Source organism: Episyrphus balteatus, chromosome 3 (assembly GCF_945859705.1).
Source record: "Episyrphus balteatus chromosome 3, idEpiBalt1.1, whole genome shotgun sequence".
In the NCBI taxonomy this organism is placed as follows: domain Eukaryota; kingdom Metazoa; phylum Arthropoda; class Insecta; order Diptera; family Syrphidae; genus Episyrphus; species Episyrphus balteatus.
The window spans coordinates 39,507,372-39,527,708 of NC_079136.1; the positions used below are offsets into that span (position 1 = coordinate 39,507,372).

The 20,337-nt window shown below is 28.5% G+C and overlaps 1 protein-coding gene across 1 annotated transcript in view; it reads left to right on the forward strand.

Annotated features, from left to right (window-relative positions):
- Positions 1–13,503, forward strand: part of LOC129916457 (uncharacterized) — a 28,957-nt gene extending 15,454 nt beyond the window's left edge. Inside the window, exons 2-6 of the mRNA XM_055996432.1 lie at positions 6,179–6,890; positions 6,952–7,065; positions 12,593–12,718; positions 12,787–13,174; positions 13,250–13,503. Of these exons, the coding sequence (XP_055852407.1) occupies positions 6,227–6,890; positions 6,952–7,065; positions 12,593–12,718; positions 12,787–13,174; positions 13,250–13,463 (1,506 nt within the window). The 5' untranslated portion in view covers positions 6,179–6,226 and the 3' untranslated portion in view covers positions 13,464–13,503. The remainder of the gene's footprint in view (positions 1–6,178; positions 6,891–6,951; positions 7,066–12,592; positions 12,719–12,786; positions 13,175–13,249) is intronic.
- The last annotated feature ends 6,834 nt before the right edge of the window (positions 13,504–20,337 follow it).

Sequence of the window (20,337 nt, forward strand, 5' to 3'; positions counted from 1 at the left end):
TTGTTATTGCTTTTTTTTTGTTATTAGGTACCGAAAAAAAAAACAAATTATATTGCTAGTTGAACAAAATTAAATGAATTGTACTTAGGTTCTTTTCACTTAGTTAAATCGGAAAGTTTATTCAGTAAACATTGAAAGTATAACCTTTTGATTAAATGGAGTTTTCAAAAGGAATGTGAAAATAAGCCATAGTGAAAAATAATTTTGTTGTAAGATTTCGTTAAATTTTTCCTTAAAAATATATATATTATATTTTTTTTTTTTTTTTGTGAATTTTTGAAAGTATTTTGTTGTTTCATAGTTATTAGAGGGTGATTTTAGAGTTATCTTTTATTTTGTTTCAAAAAATGATTTTGTACAAAGTTGGTTTTAACAACCATAATTGATCAAGTGCTTTGAATTTGAGTTGTAACATTTTTTTGTTTTAAACATAAGTTGTTAAGTAAATCAATTTGATTTTCAAAAGTTAAACAGGGAACCATTTATGAGACTCAATCCACACAGGACGGACCGTGACTTAGATATTCCATATTTTACAGACGTTGAAAAAGAAGAAATAAAAAAAAATTCGTAAACAAATTTATAATACATAATTTATTCCTTAAAGCAAGGCTTTGAAAGGTTTTAAATTAAGGAGAGCTTATAAGTATAAAGTTTTTATTGTTGTTGAATGCATTTTTTTTTTTTTTTTTTTTTTTTTGATTAAAATTATTATTTATTAATGTAACCTTTTTATTTAAATAAATTGTTTTTTTTTGTAGGCTTTTAGTCAATGAAAGGAATGGTTATTCCCTTCATCAGGCCTTAAATATGATGGTTAAAATAATATTTATAGTTTTTTAGCTAAAGTACAAATTTTACTCTAAATTTATAAGGTGTTTTAAAAATTTTTAAAAATGTTTGATTTATTTTTCAATTTCAATTTTTAAAAAAACTTTTAAATCATTAATTTATTTTGTATTAAATTAAGTATATATAATATCTCGTTTAGGTTATTAAATGTTATATTTAATTTAATAAAAAAAAAAAAAACAATTTATTTAAAATAATTATGTTTTAAAAGTTTTTTGGTGGTTTTATCGGAAACAACTCAGGCCATTTTTGACCCCCCTTTTAGAAATAAGATAAAATAAATATTAAAGATGAGCTTTGTTTGTTCATCTAGCACAAAATTTCAGCTACTTAGGATGCTTTTAGTTTCTGATATATAGGGCTGGAAAAATTGATTGACTTACTCATCACTGACCTGACCAATCATCAAGCACTTATACATATATAAAAGTGTACTTTACAATTTATATCAACTTAGTAAAAAAAATGTGCCAAGTTTGGTAAAGCCGGTTATAAGTTAATCATCGAGTAGGCAAAATGTTTGGTATAATGAATCACCCACGACCCACCTCCATTTTAAAAAATGTCAAAGTGCCGAAAATATTTGTTTTTCAAATTTAACTCTTGAACCGGCATTACATTGGAGAAACAATAACAATATAACGATAGATTTGAAGACACAGGAATTCATTACAAAAAACTATAGCAAACAGTGTTGTGTTCTAGGTTGCATCCTTAAAAAAAAACACTTGTCAAAAAACAGTAAAAATTAAAAATGATTTCTTTGTATTTCATTCACATAACTTGGTTTAAAAAAAAAAAAAAAAAAAAAACACATTTTCAGGATATTAATCCTGGTTAAAAGTTTTAACATATAGATATTTAATCTACAAACATAAAACTTAAAACATGTTCAAGAATCTGGTTTTTGAATCTTATGTCATAAAAGGATAAATGCTTACAAGATATTTATGGCTTTGCTCAAAAATTTTTTAATTTTTATCCCCAGCATTATCCATTTTAAAAATTGTTGGGAACTTAAGAATTTACCAGATGCAAAAATAACGGATTTGCGGAAATGTTGAAAAAAAAAATAATTGGGGTGCTTTTGGTATTCAAAACGCATAAGTCCTGAGCGTCAATTCTATTCTGTTTTAGCTTCATTTCAAACAAACAAAACGCGCTACAACAAAGTACGACATTTTACAAAAAATGCTTTTACAGTACCTTGCCATATTATTAGGGACAAACGAGCTTATTTAAGAACGTCACTTTATTCCTCGATTAAAATATTTTAGGAACACACCGGACTAATAATTCTCTCTGAAAGTTGAGCCACATAATAGAGCTGTAGCAAATCGTATGTATTCGTTACTAAAATGCGGGTATTCACTTCAGTAACGATTAACGAAACGTTACTTTCTAAACAGTATCGTTACTCGTATGTTCGTTACTGGGTACTGAAGTAACGAAACATACGAAACGTACGAGATACGAAACATACGAGTAACGACGCGATTCCAGTTTCAATACTAAATCCGATGTAAGAGATACGAAATGAAGTGATACACTCAATTTGTCGCATTTCGCATCTCGTGTCGGTATCGTAACCATAGTCAGAATGCTAACTGCAGATAATTATCTGGAGTTTACTTTTGTCTCGATTAAAACAGTAGTGCCAAGGTTCAATAATCATTGTGTTATCGATAATTTATACAGAAATATCAAAAGAGACGTTTTTGTATTTTCTCTATTTGGCCGAAATATGTATATCCACGACGCAACCAATCTGTTTATGGCCTTGGTGTTAATGGTATTGATATTTAGCTTAAGAATGTACAAAAGTTTTTTGGTTTTTCAAAAAATTAGTTAATTTTCTGTGCAAAATTTTCAACACAAACAAAAAGCAGAGAAAACGAGGTTTGAAAATCACTCTCAATAGAAAAAATAAATGAAAAATTGTTCGACATGGTTGTATTGAAGTGTTAATATTTCGAGATCTGCGCGTTGCACTTTTGAAATAAAAGTCTCTAAAGAATTGTGATAAGATTACTGAAAGAATATAAACAAAAAATTACCAAAGTTTTGTCTAAAAATTTGGAAAAAAATCAAAAAAGTTTCCACGTTTCATTAAAAAAAAACGAAAAATATTCAATACAGCTACCTTTAAACTCTTATTACTTGAGAATGCCGCAACTAATTTTAATGTTTATGACCTTAAAATGTAGCTTAGATTATAGAAATTGTTTTTGGTTTTTTTCAAAAAAAAAATTTTTACACCCTTATACACAGAGAAAAATATGACCCACTAAAAACTAACAGATTGGCATATTGTTTTACCATATGAAAACCATAGAGAAATCTTATTGTTTTTGTTCTATTTTATGTGGTCTATTTTTCTCTGTGTACCAATGTAGGAAACATACTTAAAATACCAAACATACGAAACGTATCAAATACATGAAATATACGAAATGTACGAAACACACGAAGCATGCGAAAGTAACGAAAGTAACGGAACATGCGAAACACACGAAACATACTAAATATGCGAAAAATGCGAAACGTACGAAAGTAACGAGTAACGATATTATTGATGCGGGTACTAGTATCAAAAGTAACGTATACATACATGCGGGTACTCATTTTGTCGTTACTTTTACAGCCCTACCACATAAACCAAACTGATATGCATTTTTTCCACTTGGGCCATGTGAATTGGTGGACATGTTAATAACTTTGTCTTTTAAATAATTAAAAAATTATTCCATTAAAATTAAATGAATCGTTTATTTCAGAAACAGCATAAGTCCACTTTTTCCAAAAAATTTTTTTTTGAAAATTTCTCATTTATGTATAGTTATTCATCTTCTGGAAAAAAATTAAGTATGTCAGACCCCCCAAAATACGAAAACTGAAAGAAAAGGGTTCAAAATATATGGAAAATTTTCACCCGGTGACAACATTTTTGACTGTTAAATACATGACTTGTTCCCAGTTTTAAATTATTTTGGCAGCAATCTTGACACGCATCCCCTTTTGTTATATATCTATAAAAAGGTAAAGAATTACTCTATCTATATCTATTAAATTCATTAAAATTGTACTCAGGATTCAAAAGTTATAGCCAGATTTCTGGTGGTGGCAGCATTTTTAACTCTTGAATAATATGACATTTTACCAGTTTTAAATTATTTTGGCAAACATCATGACACGCAAGCCTTTAAGTTATACATCTATAAAAAAGGTAAAGATTTACCCTATCTTCCGCTATTTAATTTATTAAAATCGAAAGTACGGTTCAAAAACTATAGCTAAATAAAAACAAAAGGTTTACCAAAAAAATTTCGTTTATTTCAGAAACGACATAAGTCCACCGACTTTAAATGCTTAAAAACCCGCAAAGACCATCTTAGGCTAGATTTTAACTCGGCATACTCTAAATTTGAAGTGTTGTGGAGTTTTAAGTAAAAAACAGTTGTTTGTAGCTCCTGAAAAGTTCATGCTCATGGACTTATGTCGTTTCTGAAATAAACGATTCAAATATGAAATTATTTAATATTCTTTTTAAGCTCAAAGTAATTGAAAATGCTTTCCATACAATTTTTCATACCTTTATATCACTCCTCTTGGTTTCTGAAAACCCGAGTAAAAATAGAAAAAAAATCTTGACCGCCGCACCACCCACCGCCGGCCGCACCACGACTGCAGCACTTCCGCACTATTTCATTATGTATGAAAAAAATTGGTACAGCGATTTTTTTACTTGCGATATAGGTACTATATATCAAGTTATGCATTCGTACAAAAAAAAAAAAGTTGAGATAACATTTTTCCATGACATTACGATGATAGACAATGCCAAAAAAGTGGGTCCCGGAAGTCCGTCTGTCCGTCTGTCTGTCAGTCTGTCAGTCTGTCAGTCTGTCAGTCTGTCAGTCTGTCAGTCTGTCAGTCTGTCAGTCTGTCAGTCTGTCAGTCTGTCAGTCTGTCAGTCTGTCAGTCTGTCTGTCTGTCTGTATAAGGAGCTAGAGCCTAAACGGATGGACCGATTGCCTTCAAACTTGCTATGTAGCAGTTTTTGGTGACTCTCCAGAGGGGTTTTTGGAATTAATTTTTTTGGACCAAAAATAACGGTACCTGCCATATAAAAATTTCGGAAAAGTTTGATTTCTCGAAAACGGCTCCAACGATTTTGTTAAAAATCGTTAGTTTTTAGTTTTTAAATAAGGTCTATCTTTTGATGAAGAAATTTTTTTTGGAAAATCATTATTAACGGTACCTGCCATAGGACCGCTTTTTTCAAATCTGATTTTCTGCCAAACTGCTTATTGTATTTCAACGAAATTTTTTAAACAAAAGCATTTATATAATTTAAATATAAGCCAAAAATAAAATTTTGAAAAAAAATAATTTTTGGATTTTAAAAAAAATTTTGAAAATTTTTTTTTGAAAAATCAAATTTTCGAAAACGGGACATTGAATTTTTTTGAAATTTTGTTTTTAGATGTTGATTAGTTATTTCTAAAAAATGGCATACCAATTTTATTTTTAAACTTTTTTTTCAAAAAATTATTTAAGAAAAATTAGTTTTTTAAAAAACGGCTCTAACGATTTTGAAAATTTTTTTCTAAAAATGCACCTTAATATATCAAATAAAACTGCATACCTGTTTTGTGGGGCGATTTGATTTCAGATATTGTTTTATTTTTTTGAAAAATTAATTTTTTTTTTTTATATACCTACATTTCCCAAGTTTCTATATAAAAAGTCTTAAAAATTTAAGCAACTTGAACTCTAAGAGCAAGTTCGTGCTACCCAGTCGTGCATTTTATTTTTTCATATTTTTCATTTTTTCAAAATGAAACGGTGCGGACGTGCTGCAGCGGTGCGTGGTGCAGCGGTGCGTGGTGCAGCGGTGCGTGGTGCAGCGCAATAGAAATTTCTGATAATAGTGCGGACGTGATGCAGCGTAGGTGCGGCGGTCATAAAGTGCTGCGGCCGTGGTGCAGCGGTGTTACAGCGGAATTCCATTTTTACTCGGGAAATAGTTAAAATGTATAAACGTGCTTTTTATTTCTAAATTCTCACTAAACGTAGTTTCTATAACAAAATTTTTGAACGATACCTTACCTATAATTATTAATTGTATAAGGAATTTGTATCATTGTTCAACGTATTCTCATAAATGCCAAATGATGATAAAAAAAACGAGATTCTATTAATTTTTAGGAAATATAAAAAATGGTTCCATTTGTTCAATTGAAATTTAGAAAAACAATTCCATATTTTGCCTCTAACTTGATTTCAAATAAATTGTAATATCAATTTTTTGTTCAATTTTCAGTGTCACTACAACAGAACCAATAGTAAAAGACCAAACTATTATGCAAATATGCTTCAAATAAGAAGAAAAAAACCAATGATGAAACTCGACTACAGAAACTGTGATATAAAATGGACAAGGAAGGTGATAGGAATTTTAGTTATATTTTGTAGTTTTAATTTAGCAATAAGTAGCAGTAGCAGCCATAGTGCAAAATATAGTGCACCTTTAAATAATAATTCGGAAGATGACTTCAAACCAATAATCTTCACACATATGGATTCAGAGCTAATAGCGAGTCAACAATTTACAAAAACTGGACAATATCGAATATTTGAACCTATCGAAAGTGATTTACGGCTAAATCGTAAAGAATTTACTAGAGAAAATGAAACTGACAGTAATTCAATTAGTTCTGAAGCAAGAAAAGAGACACATCCTTTTGACGAAAAAAAGAATAAATTTAATAATATGCTTGATAGTACATTAAATGCAGGATTAAAACATATCGAAGATCGTCTTTCATCTTATTTGGATGAATTTTTCGCTCGAAAAGAAATTGAAAAATTTGGCATTGCTGTTAAAGTAAATGGCAATTCTATTGAGGATAAAAATCAAGAGTTGACAAATGAAAACAAACTGGGAAGGAATTTAAAAAGACTTGTCAGAAATACTGTTGTTAATGTACCTCTTCCTCGAGCTGCTGAAACTGGAAGATTTTTCTTATTTGCTGGTAAGTAGCTGAAGTTAAATTAAAAAATTAAAAATTTATATGAATTTCCTTTTTTTTTTAGGTTTGAAAAAAATACTGTGGCCACTATTTATTGGGGTACAAATCATCAAATCATTGATTTTTGCATTATTTTTACCAAGTATCATTGGGTCGATTGGAAAAATTGCTACACAAGGTGAGATATTGACAAAAATACTTTACTTTAAAAATTGATGGATTTAGACAAACTTTAGCCTAACAAAAAGGGGGTAAAATATGACGCAATGGAATGAGTAGAATCACCTTGGTCCTTCATTTCTTTACTACTCTAGAACTGGCCGTTTGTTCATGCTACTTGATGGTGTTTCTAAAGTTTAAAAAGGCTTTATCAAAAAATTCCACTAAAACCCCGATTCTTCTCTACATTAAAAACTTTTGAAAGTCACACTAACTTGCTTTTGTCTTTTAAACCTGTAAACGAATTTATGCCGCTTCCATTTAGATGCTCACAAAATCGTCAAATTGTGTTTTTTCGATTATTTCAGTATTGTCGGTATATCAAAGCAGCTTGACGGACTTTTGAAAGATGTTGCCTCTCGTGTTGGCACTAGAGTTCTGTATTTTTCTTTCAATAATGATGTTAAAAAAGTCAAATGACATCGTCTTATCTGTTATATATATTTTTTTTTTTTCATCAAAGGTATCGTGCCTTGAAAAACTTGGCAGTATTGCCAAAACTAGACATGGCTCTTTACAGCTCATCTCTGTCAACACTGTCATACACGGCCTTCAAATCGATGAAAAGGTGATGGGTATCTATTTGATGATCCTAGGTTTTTCCATATAAGATCGCGCGCACTTTTTTACATTATCAAACCGATATTTTTTACAGCATTTATACAGAATTTTGAAATACAGATATATTTAAAAGAGGGTTTACTATGAATTTCTAAAAGATCAACTTAATAAAGAGTCAAGCTTCTAATGCTGATTAATCTAGGTACTTTATTAGGAGCTACGGAAAAAATAGAGAGAAAACTGAACTACACTTATTTAAAAAAAACAATCTGAATTAAAAGACGTTGCATACCTAAAACGGATTGAAAAAAAAATTAAATTTTTATTGATTTTGACATTTTTTTTTGTAAAATGTATTTTGTATGTTTAAGAAAAGTTTGATTTGTGTTCCTAGAAGGATTTACTTTTTTACTTTAATAGTTATGTTTGTATAAAATTACAACTTTATTATTAATAATTATATTTAAAGCTAGTATTTAGTGTTTTTTTATCAAAGGAAATTTCTTTAAAAATACTGTATTGAAAATACATTATTTTGCCGTACAGAATTTTACAAAACAGAATTTTGCAAGTCAGTATTTTGTTCATACAGTAATTTGACGTACAGAATTTTGTATTTACAGTATAATGACGTACAGAATTATGGTCTTACAGTATTTCGACCCCACAGAAGTTTGACATGCAGAATTATGACCCGCTCCCAATTTGTTCTTTTGTTTTTGTTGTAACTTTTTTGATAAAATTGTTTATAACAGCCATACTTAGATAGGATACTGAGTAAAAATACCGAAAAATGCAAAATTATGAGTGTAAGACTACATTATTTATTCAGATTCTAAGAGCGTTCCCGGAAATGACGTTTTGACCTTACCTAATTTATTTTTATTTTTTATGTAACAAAGTAAAACGAAATATTTTTGAGATTATATTTTAGTGGCATAGATTTTTGATCATAATATCACCAAAAAATTAAAATTTCAATCTAGCTATACCCCAAAACAAGCGTTCACGGAATGACGGTTAATTGATGTACGCTACTTAAAAATGAAACTTAAACTAGTTTCTTACATACATTTTATATATTTATCGATAAAAAACGGTGTGGAATGATAAATCTATATAAAATTAACTTTAAAAACTGCTTGCAGCACCCTTTTGTACATTAAATGATTAAAATATTGATATATTAATAAATGTTGGTATTATGCGTCATTTTTCTTGGGACTTTTATCAATCTATAAAAAATAACAAAACTTAATTTTTTACTTGCTCAATAGGGCAAGTAATGGTTTCGTGGAAAAAAAATGATGAGCAAATGAGTGAATAGAAAAATAAAACCACGACATATTCTTATAGGTAATTTAATTCTCTACAAAAAAGGTCTCATAGTAATTTTCCCTAAATTGAGTTCTGAAGAAGTTATTCACGATTTAAATCGAGCAAAAAATTAAAAAAATCAATTTTTAAATCGTGAATAACTTCTTCAGAACTCAATTTAGGGAAAATTACTAGGAGACCTTTTTTGTAGAGAATTAAATTTCCTATAAGAATATGTCGTGGTTTTATTTTTCTATTCACTTATTTGCTCATCACAAAATTCCAAAGTGAAACAGTCAAATTGAAAAAACACTTCGATTTAAAAAGCTTAGTTACTCGGATACGGCTCGTCTGACGAAAATTTTCAATCAGATCTTTTTTGTAGGAAATTTAATTTTATATAAGAAAAAATGAACAGAAATTTTTTTTACTTTGATCGTCTAGCAGTTCTGTTGTAACACATCATATCATGTATAAAAATAAAAACCACCGATGATAGACCTCTTAAAATTATTTTTAACGGCTCAAATTTTCACAAAATTTTTTTTTCATCATCCTGAACAAGATTTTCGAAGTAACTTTCAAAAAAAAAAAAAATATTTTATTTTTTTGGCCCAGTCTAATGGAAATATGACTTTACATTTTTTTTAATCTTTGATGTCGGCTCTTCCCGTTCACCGTTAATGAGTTATTACAATTTTCTAGACTAAATTTGCTAATTGCGTTTTTTTGTTTTTGTCAAAAAAACACGAGTGACAAAAATATGGCGTAAGAAAAACTAAAAAAAAATAATTTCGTATTTATGCATTTCTTATGAAATTCCTTAAAAAAAATCAAATTTTAACTAATTCAAAATATTTTTTTTTAAATCTTTGACATAAAAGCTACTTTTATCATAAGAGCAAGTGAATCGGTGATTGTTAAAACAACATAAGTAACATTTTAATTTTTTTTCAGGAGAGACAAAAAACTGTGTATTTTTGACGACGCGGCCGCATTGACAATTTTAGCTTTAAATTCGGTTTAGAGGCCTTGTTGGGAGTTGAAACTAACTAAAAGTTCTAAAAAAATATCTTTATCAAAGAAGATTTAACAAAAAATAAAGATTTTTTATATGTTGTTTTAACACCTAACGTTTTGTTGGGAGTCAAAACCACTTAATTACTTGGAAATAATGCTGTTTTGACACTTATTTTACATCCAAAGTATTAGCAAATTTAATGGGAATGAATAATAGACCATCATAATTCAGCAATTTTATTAATACATACATTAAAAAACAAGAACATTAAACAAATAGGCGAAAATGGACGTTCCACGGCCAGCAATGAATTTGTTATTTTTTGAGGTAGTTAAGTCTTACTAATATTGTGCAAAAGTTTTATCCTTGTGACGTAGGTACTTCAAAATATTTGTTATTTTCCCTGAGTTTGATTTTGAATATCAAACCAATAGAACCCAAACTAGAAGTCTTTAAGACAAGATTTACGAATTTTCTTTTAGTTTGCATTTTCAATTCTTTGCTGGTATTAATAGCTTGAAAACTCTAGAACAAAATGTCAAAGTTAATGGCTCAGGGAAAATAACAGAGCATTATATTTTATATTCAAAATAAAAATTAAATTCAATATGTCCTTCACAAATTGCAAGATGCATTACCAATACTAATATTGCAATATCTTACATTCTTAATCCAAATGTAGAGAAAAATTCATAGTAAAACTTTTTCCTAATAGTAAAACTTTTTCCTAATAGTTTTTTTCATTTGGTACCAATTTAATTTATTAACAAGAACATTTTGAAAGATGCAATTCCTTTCGAATCACCGCGAACAACTGACTGACACTAAATCATCGAAAAACTGTAAGAAACAACAGTTTACTTACTTCGTTTTTCCAGCGTTGAATGTAAAAAAACAAATTAATATGAAGTACTTAAGGTGTTTTAACACTCAATTTCAAAATTGTCAGAAGAGATATGTTGTTTTAGCACTAAATGCGTATTTTAACCTCGAAATTTTATATGATCCAAATATCAAATCATGTTGGTTTTGCTCTCAACGCTAGCTCTACCCATAAGCAATGCAAAACAGTTATAAAAGTGGTTTCAAAAAATTTGTCACTTATGTTGTTTTAACAATCACCGATTCAAGTACGTGCGGCCCCAGTCGTGCATTTTATTTGTAAGAGATTTACCAATTAATAAAGAGTATTGTGTATATGTAGTGTTAAGAAAAGAAATACTCAAAAATAACTAACTTTTATGTGATTTTAACTTTTAAGCCATTTGATCCTCAGTTTTTCAGTTATGGACATGTCCGGGAACGCTTTTTTTTTGGGTATATTAGATGCAATAAAGAAATGGAAACTTTTCTAACCGAAACAAATAGGTATATTCTTAGATGCTTGCCAACTATTTAAATTGTTAAATGAGAAAAAAGCTTTAAATAAATGTTATTTTGATTAAAAAAAAAAATGCCTGGAAATCAAATTTTCGACCTCCATAATATTGACCCATATCTTATTCTGGCGAATTCAACCATGAATTCAACCATGATGATGAGCAGTTAAATCTCAAAAATATTTTGCGTGAGTCTGCCTCCAACGACAAGTTCCAAATTTTAACTGTTGGTTGTAGTTGTCGTAGTGCATGCCATGGATATTTAATTTTCACTTGCCCAACCGAAATTGATTCGAGATTTCAAATCTGTCATCTTTAAGGCCTACCAAATGTGTTTAACTTCAAAACTATTAGAATAAGTCATCCTGATGTTGGAAAAGGAAATGTTAGCTGTTTGCTAGTTCATCCTAACTGGAATTAAAAACGCTTGATTTCTTATAGGAAATTCATTCACCTGGCCTGGTTGGCAGAAAAATTCTTTTAGTGAAAATAGTTCAGGAGTTTTGCCTCCATAAAAAATTAGACATATTGCAATTTGTGTTAAACTGTTTGAATTTTTATTCACTTGAAATCATGTATTATTTTAATGATGCATCAAAAATTTCAATTGCTTTATTCGCTTACTCATGTTATTTAAAAAACCCTGCCACCAAAAACCATAACATAAAAATTTTTTATTATTAGATTGGATTCAGGTAGATAATAACAATTTTTGTTCATGGAATTTAATTTATTCTTACATTTTGTTTTGATTCTAGGTTAGGTTAGCTTCAAATTATTCGAAATGCACTCATCTGTAAAAATTTTACTTGACATTAGTTCATAATTTCCATGTTTTTTTTAATCGCAGATGTTGTTGCAATTCGTAGAACTTTCAAGTTCAATTTCTGAAAAAAAAAAAAAAATAAAATAACAAAGTTTTTAGTGAATTTTCAATTTAATCGCGTCAAATAGAGTAGGTAAAAATTAATTTAGTTTTTCTGAAAAAGTTTATCAACATGAAAGTTCTAAGAATTTCAACGCTCTTCCCTCTGAAAGGTCCTTCTTTGGATATTTTCACGATTTGAAATCATACAATCAAAAAAAAAATCTTTGAAAAGTGGTTATTCCATTGACTCAAATTTTAATCTTTTTCGAATCCTTTCAAAATAAACTTGATTTGTTTTGTTTATTTTTACATATCGACTTTTTATTTTCTCTCATTTCAGGATCTTCATCGATAGCTGGTTTCAACAAACCATCAGAAACGGTCAACGATTTGAATTTCAAGGATAATTTTGAAGATGATAACAAATATATGGTGGATAATGCTGGTTACGCTTATAATCAACCAGGTTTGCTATTTTAAATAATTTAAAAATAAAAAAAAATTATAATTTATTTATTTAATTTCCTTTTTTAGAACCCTCAACAAATCACTTTTCAACACAACTTTATGACTCAGCTGCACTCAATAATAACGCCCTATCAAGATTTGGCATCAACAACAATCGAAATAACTATTTGAATACTTTTGGTTATGATGAGAATAAAAAAGCCAATTTGAATCCTGATTCACCATCATTAGCACAGCTTTATCAGTCTTTTAAGAAACTACCATCGTCTTCATTGGTTCTATCGAATTATGATCCTTTCTATAGTCCTTTGCTATCTCGATTAGATGCGATATTTGAACAATTGGGACTTAAATCGAAAGATGAAAATTGCAGAGAAAAACTTATATGTTTTATGTATGCTGACCCCCAAAAGTATGCACCTTATAGTAATTTGGTATCGGCACAGTTAAGCAGGTAAGAGAAATTGGTTTTTCCTAAATTTAATGGAACACTGAGATTTTTAATTTAATTGATTTATTTCAATTCTAGGGAACTTGATGAGCTGAAAAAGCCTACATCTGAGAATCCAGAAATTCTTAGATTCTTTAGATACATGAAAGCTGCCAAAGATGGTCAAGATGGCGATAAGTGTGACGAAACTTACTCGATGTGTGAGAATTTCAAAGATTTTGATAATCCAGCAATGATAAATGCATTCCATGATATCAACAAATTAGTCGAAGCACGAAAACTTCTTAAATAATAAATTTTTGTCAGTTTTATTAATATAAATAACGATAGAACTCAATTATTGTAAATGGGCCCAAGAAAAAAAAAAAGTGATTTTGCATTATACTTCTGAATCTGATGTTATTTATAAAATGTGCGATGTGCTATGTTGGCACAATCTGAAACCACAAATTCATATTTTGGCGGATATGAATATTTAAGTTAATTAAGATGTAAAAACTAAAATTTTGTAAGTTAGATTCATATTATTATATAAGACTTATTTTAGGTATTGGTATTTATTTATTTAATTTATTTAAATTATTTTTATTTATTAAACAAAATTCAAAATAAAAGTAATTGTCTCAATTTTATATCCAAAGCACACCTGTAATTTTTCGAAATACCAAATTGAAGAACAATCAAATTTGGTCCTGCTTTATTTTCAAGGGACAGAAAATGTGGGCTTATTGCCAAAATAAAAAGTGTCTATAAAAATATCAAGGCTGAAAAGGTATTTTATGTATTGAAATATTTTTTAAACTGTCATTAACGGTACCTACCAGGATTCTATTGCAGTTTACTTTATTTCCGACTTTCTCGTAAACGTTCACTCAATTTTTTTTTTTTGAAAACGGACCTGGTTTGTTTTAATTTTTCTTTTCATGTTTCAGTTAATATTTTCTTTTAATAACATTCCAAATTTCATTTTGAAATATTTTTGAAAATTTGTATTTATACAAATTTTCTTTTAAAAAATTACTGGTTCGTAGTGGAAATTTGGACCAAAATCCAAAAATACTTGCCTAGGCCTTTTGATTTCATATAGCTATTACAAAGAATTTTCGGAAAACAAATTTAAATCTTTACAAATAATAGCTTTTTATGTTTTATATGTATTAGGGTGCTTCTTATATGGTCGAAAAAATCTTTTTTTCGATTTTTTAATGGGACACCCCTTCATTATGTTCTACCATATAAGTATATTTTTTTCGGATTTTAATATTAAAATTTAGGGGTCGCTACCATTCACTAAAGATTTAAGTAAAAAAAAAAGATCAATTTCAACAAATTTTTTGTTACAATACAGAGTACGTTTAAGACCCAATTTTTCAATCTTCTAATAAACAGTCAGTTAACTGTCTGTCGAATAAAGATATTAGGCTCATAAACAATCAGATAAAATCATTGAATTTTTCAATTAAGCTTTTCTACAGAATAACACAAAAAAATGTCAAATTCAAAAATATTCAAAATTAAACTTCATTTTTATTCCGGTGTATTTTTATCAAAACTTCTTTCAAAACAGTTAAAGATTTAATGTAAAGTACTTAATTCTGATTACAAATTTTTAAATTTTCTGAGAAAAAAAAACAAAATTTGGTGTATTTTTCAAAACTTTGAGTTGTGGTAGCGACCCCTAGAACGTGTTTAAACTGGACCAAATTTTACCCAATTTATATTTAAGGCAGGAAGAACAAAATGATAGGGTGTCCAATTAAAATTTCGAAAATTGATTTTTAAGAAGCACAATAATATGTATTGTATAAGTAATACAAAAAAATAGAATTACATACTTTCTGAAGATATTATTTATTAATTTACTCACAAAAAGAAAAACTTATTTACAAAAACATTTTTACGAACATTTTTCCTTGTATTGTATTTCCATTGCAATTAAATTGAATTATTTTGTTAAGGTTCATTTTGCTCTTTGTTCAATTTAGCTTCAGACTATTTCGTCTCCAGTTTTATGAATCAATTTGGTTTTTGGATAAGTTTGGTGGAAATTAAAGCAATTCTTTTAAATTTAGAAAATGTATTGCATTGAATTATACTTATTTCGATTTTTAGGCTTTTGACATCCACAAAAAAGGAAAAAAATGATTGCGAAATAATTTAAAAAAAAAAAAAATGAACAAAAACGAAAACCAAAAACGAAGTTACATATTATTAGAAGCGATTTGTGAAAATAAAAAATGAAAAATTAAAAAAAAATATAAATAAATGAAAACACAAACAATAAAAATACAAATAACAAAATAACGAAACGACTGAGGTGAAAAAATAAAAAAAAAATGGGGATTAGAAAAAGGAGACAAACCGCATGCATCGTAAAAACAATGCAGTTGTTCTTTACATTACTCCTTTAATATCTTTTAATATACGAGTAAATATCTGGTTCATGTGTTAACCTAAGCCTGACAAGTCTCTAAAATTCCAGTTTCTTACAGTGAACAATTTCAACTGTAGGTACTTCAATAATATTAACTGTCAGAAAATGATCCACATAAATTGAATGGTTTTTCTGTTTGTTTGGAAAAAAAATTTCTAAAACGAAAAATAGGGTAAAAAATATTCCACATACACCAGAGTGTCCCCTTACTTTAAAATTTTGAAAATTGGTCCTACACTCTTTTGAAAAATAAGAGAATGACTATAATTTTGTTTGAAGGCAATTGAAGAAAGACAAAGCATTTAAATAGAATAGTCTTCATTTTTATAAAGTAGGAGACTGTGGTTCCATCCAAGATATTTATTGTCATCCATAGGTAAAGGAAAAAAAGGCAACAATTATAGCGATTTTTTTGAAAAAGGAAAATTGTATATCTAATCTATTACTACCACCAACCGTCACGTGAGTTCTTATTTGTCCTACACACCATTTATTCCGAAAATGACTTATATTTCTGCAATCAAAATCGTCCTATCTCTTTTAGTTTTTGAGATAAAATAAAATTCACGACTGGGTCGCACGTACTTGCTCTTGAAGTTCACAGTATCTTTATCTTAAATATCTAGAAATTTAAGATTTTATTTAGTGTGAAGAAAAAAAAATCAAAAAAGAAAATCGAAAGTTTAAAAATTAAATTAAAAATTTTTTTTTTTTTTCAAAAATGTTTAGGTATAAAATTTTTTTTTTACATTTTATACTTCAAAATGATGTATGTTAATTTTAAATAAAATTGACTTATGTATGCTTTGATGAAATATATGAACTTAAAAAATATGTCAATTTTTGAAAAACGACAACGCCATATTTCCGTTCTCCGAATTCTATGAGAAAAACGCAGTTTTGTTAGAATCAATAAGTCTATTACGTATACCAAATTTAATCGAAATCATTTGAGCCGTTTTCGAATAAATTGCAATACCTCGAAAACAAATTAAAAAAAAAACGGGTCTAGGGAATAACGTCATCATCATCATCATAAATCCTCTGTACCAAGTTTCAAGCAAATCCATCCATTCGTTTAGGACCTAGCTCGATGTACAGATGGACGCACATGACGACGGACGACATGACGGAAACCACTTTTTTGATCTTCTCAATACCTGCCCTATAGAGCAAGTAAAAAAATGATTTTGTCCTTTAGACCAAATTTGTTCGATGAATTTTATTATATTTTTGTATGCATTAGAACAAATTTTATACTGGCTTTAGATATAATTATGCAAAATTTGTCCTTAAATATCTTATATCCAATGAAGTTATATTTTTCACACAAAATAACTGTGCGTAAGTTCAGTTGCGCACAGTTTTTTGTTATTATTACTATTATACAAAAATAATCAGAACCTGGTCATTCTATGATACAAGAGATTGATGCTGTCCAGAGCACAATAGAAAGGCATTTGCGAAATGTAAAATAATACAGTCCAGTATCTTTAATTGAAAAGTAACTGTCCATGGACTACGAAAACGTTAATTTGAAGGTATTAAAGTTCCTGAAGGACGACCTCAAAAATTATAACCAAGCAAGTTTAAATTTAAACTTTGTAGAAATCAAGTACAGTCAAGCAAAATTAATTATCTACAACTCCAGTAATCTTACAAGCGTTAAATAGAAAACTGATTATGGAGAGTATGCTGACTAAATAACAGTCGCCATATCAGCTCCTTCTAGGAAGAGGCGAAATACTTAAGTTTTGAAGTCATTACCATAAGTATCGTTGCTTAATGCTAATGTAACCATTCAGTATAAATGAAAAAATGAAGGATATCAGGACAGCGAAGATGTCCAATTTTACAAGCCTATTTTAAAAATTTACTCAAAAATAATATTAGACAAAAGACAATAAACATAAATATAAGAGTTGCGAGAAAAAAGTAGGTAGGTACCTAACTTTTATTTATTTTTACTTTATAAACACGTTAACTAATAATAATATTTTCTATTTTATTTGTTTTTTTATGTTGAGCTTTATAATTATTTTATTTATTACCTTCTTTGTTTTGCTTCTTTTAGTTCAGATAAAATTAAAAACGCATCTTTTTATTTTAGAAAATTATTTATTTCTGGCCTATATATTTCAAGGTCTTACTTGCCTCATCTTCAGGGTCTAAAAAATTACAATATATGTACGTTTTAATAAATTATATAAACAAATAATTTGAATTAAAAAATAAATTACCATTGAAATATTTTTAAAAAAGATGAACAATTTTCAAAAAATATTATAGAAAGTTTGAATTTAGTTACTTTAAACATTTCTTTTAACTATAAGATTATAATAAGTGTTTGTATAATCCTTTTTATCTGTTTTATAATTACATACGATTTGTTCATTTTTAATAATTTGGTTTACTTCTTGAATTTGTAATTTAAATTTATTTCTTTCAAACTTTAGAATTCTTGACCCATCAAAATCAAACGAATGTCCATATTGTTTCACATGTTCAGCCAAAGCAGCAACATTTTTTGTATTTGAATTTGAACCCTCTATAACTTTTTTGCATTCATTTTTGTGTTGGTCAATTCTCGAGCCTAATTTCTGGATAGTCTCTCCAACATATAATTTAGTGCAATCATTGCATTTGATAGAGTAAACTAATCCACTATTATCAATTTTGTTAATTTTCTTTTTAGTATTGACGAAAAATTTTGAATTTTGGTTTTACTCCAGTCAAAGCGTCATTTGACCTTGCGATGAGAGGCACTGTCTGTTTTTATTTCATGGATCGATGGGGGTATATTTAAAAGGCTTAAACCCCATTTCTCACCACCCGATCATTCTTTTTAGCGGAGTTGTTCACAAAAATGCATTTTTTGGGATATTTTACTTCTAAGCTAATATCTTTGCTCCAGATAATCGTAGATCAAAAAATAAACATACATTCTCTTCCTTATAATATTTTCTATCGTTGTATGTAATTTCATTGTATTTGAGTGAGTAAATATAAAATGGCAGCCATTTAAAGTCAAATTCTTGTTGTTAAAAAACACATTTTTGTCATTATTTCGAAAAAAGCTTATATTATGATTGACATTTTTCTAACCTATTTTGTAGCCCTGTTCATTTTCTGCATTTTACAGAAAAAATGAGCTCTTTATCACCAAAGATGGCCGAGCTATTGATAAATGAACGCATGCAAAACCGGTGCGAAAACACCCAAAAATATCGTTTTTTGGGAATAACTCGACTTCAGAATGTCCTACGACAAAAAATAAAGCAATGAATTGTTCGTTACAACATTTTCTATCAATTTAGTGCACAATCTTTTTGTTGAAACAAATAAAAAATAAGTAATATTAAGTCAAAGTCGTTTTTTTGTTTAGCAAACTCTTGCCTTATTATTTTGCAAACGGTGCGAGTATTGGCTAAAAAAATAAAATATTATTGTAGTCCTTTAAATTATCTACAATTTAAAAAAAAATTAGCTCTCTACGACCCACACGAGCCGAGAAATTAATTTTTTAAAAAAGGTCCAAATGACCAACGAAAAAACATAAGACAAATTCTCTTATAACAAGAAACAATGAAAACAACCCTCTCACTGAGAACTAGTATTCGAATCATAAACAAGGGAAATTTTTTTGAATTTTCGTACGGATTAATGCTTTCTTAAAATTATAATAACTCGGCTCCCGTGGGTCGTAGAAAGCCAAATTTTTTTTTTAAATGTAGATAATTTAAAGGACTACAATAATATTTTATTTTCTTAGCCAATATTCGCACCGTTTGCAAAATAATAAGGCAAGAGTTTGCTAAACAAAAAAACGACTTTGACTTAATATTACTTATTTTTTATTTGTTTCAACAAAAAGATTGTGCACTAAATTGATAGAAAATGTTGTAACGAACAATTCATTGCTTTATTTTTTGCCGTAGGACATTCTAGTGCAAGTGCTTTGAATTAGCCGGCTTCCAATTTGGAGTGAGATACCTTACACTCCTCGCTTACTGGGTCATCAAGGAGTGAGTCATCTATGCCTATCTGCCTACCTACCACTACATGAAAAATTAATTTTTTTTTTAGAAAGGACGTTATATTTAATGAGTGATTTTGTCTTCTTTTAAATTATGTTTTTCTTTATTGTTATGGTATATTTTTTGACCAAATCATCACTATGAATTTTTTAAATAATAGGTAATAAATGATTATGAATCTTACGCCATTCCCAGTTAATGATTTTAATTCTTTAAGAATATCAATGAGAAGACAGAATCCCTCAAAACCTAGCTTTTTCGTCATCATATCACACATATGTGTGATATTATTTTCATTTTTTGTTTATTTCAACAAAATATTTGTTTTTAACGATTGATTGAATAAGTTATTTGCTCAGTATGAGTAACACCAAAACTTACTTAACTTTTATCGCAACAAAAAACTTAAACGAAATAAGATTTTGTTTGACTAAGATCTTCAATCCCATCCAAAGCTTTTATTGATTACTTAAACAATATCAAGCTTATAACAAAAAAAAACGTACAATATACAGCTTCTTATGAAATAACGGAGTTATAATTTTTTTTTCTTGGCACAATCCAATCTCAAACCATAATAACACAAACCTTCAGTAAATAGTCGCAATAAAAGCCAGTTAAATGGGCAATAATATCGAATTTACTCCAGCATCTACTCACCTTCAAGAGTTCGTTCTTTCTTCTTTTGAATGAAT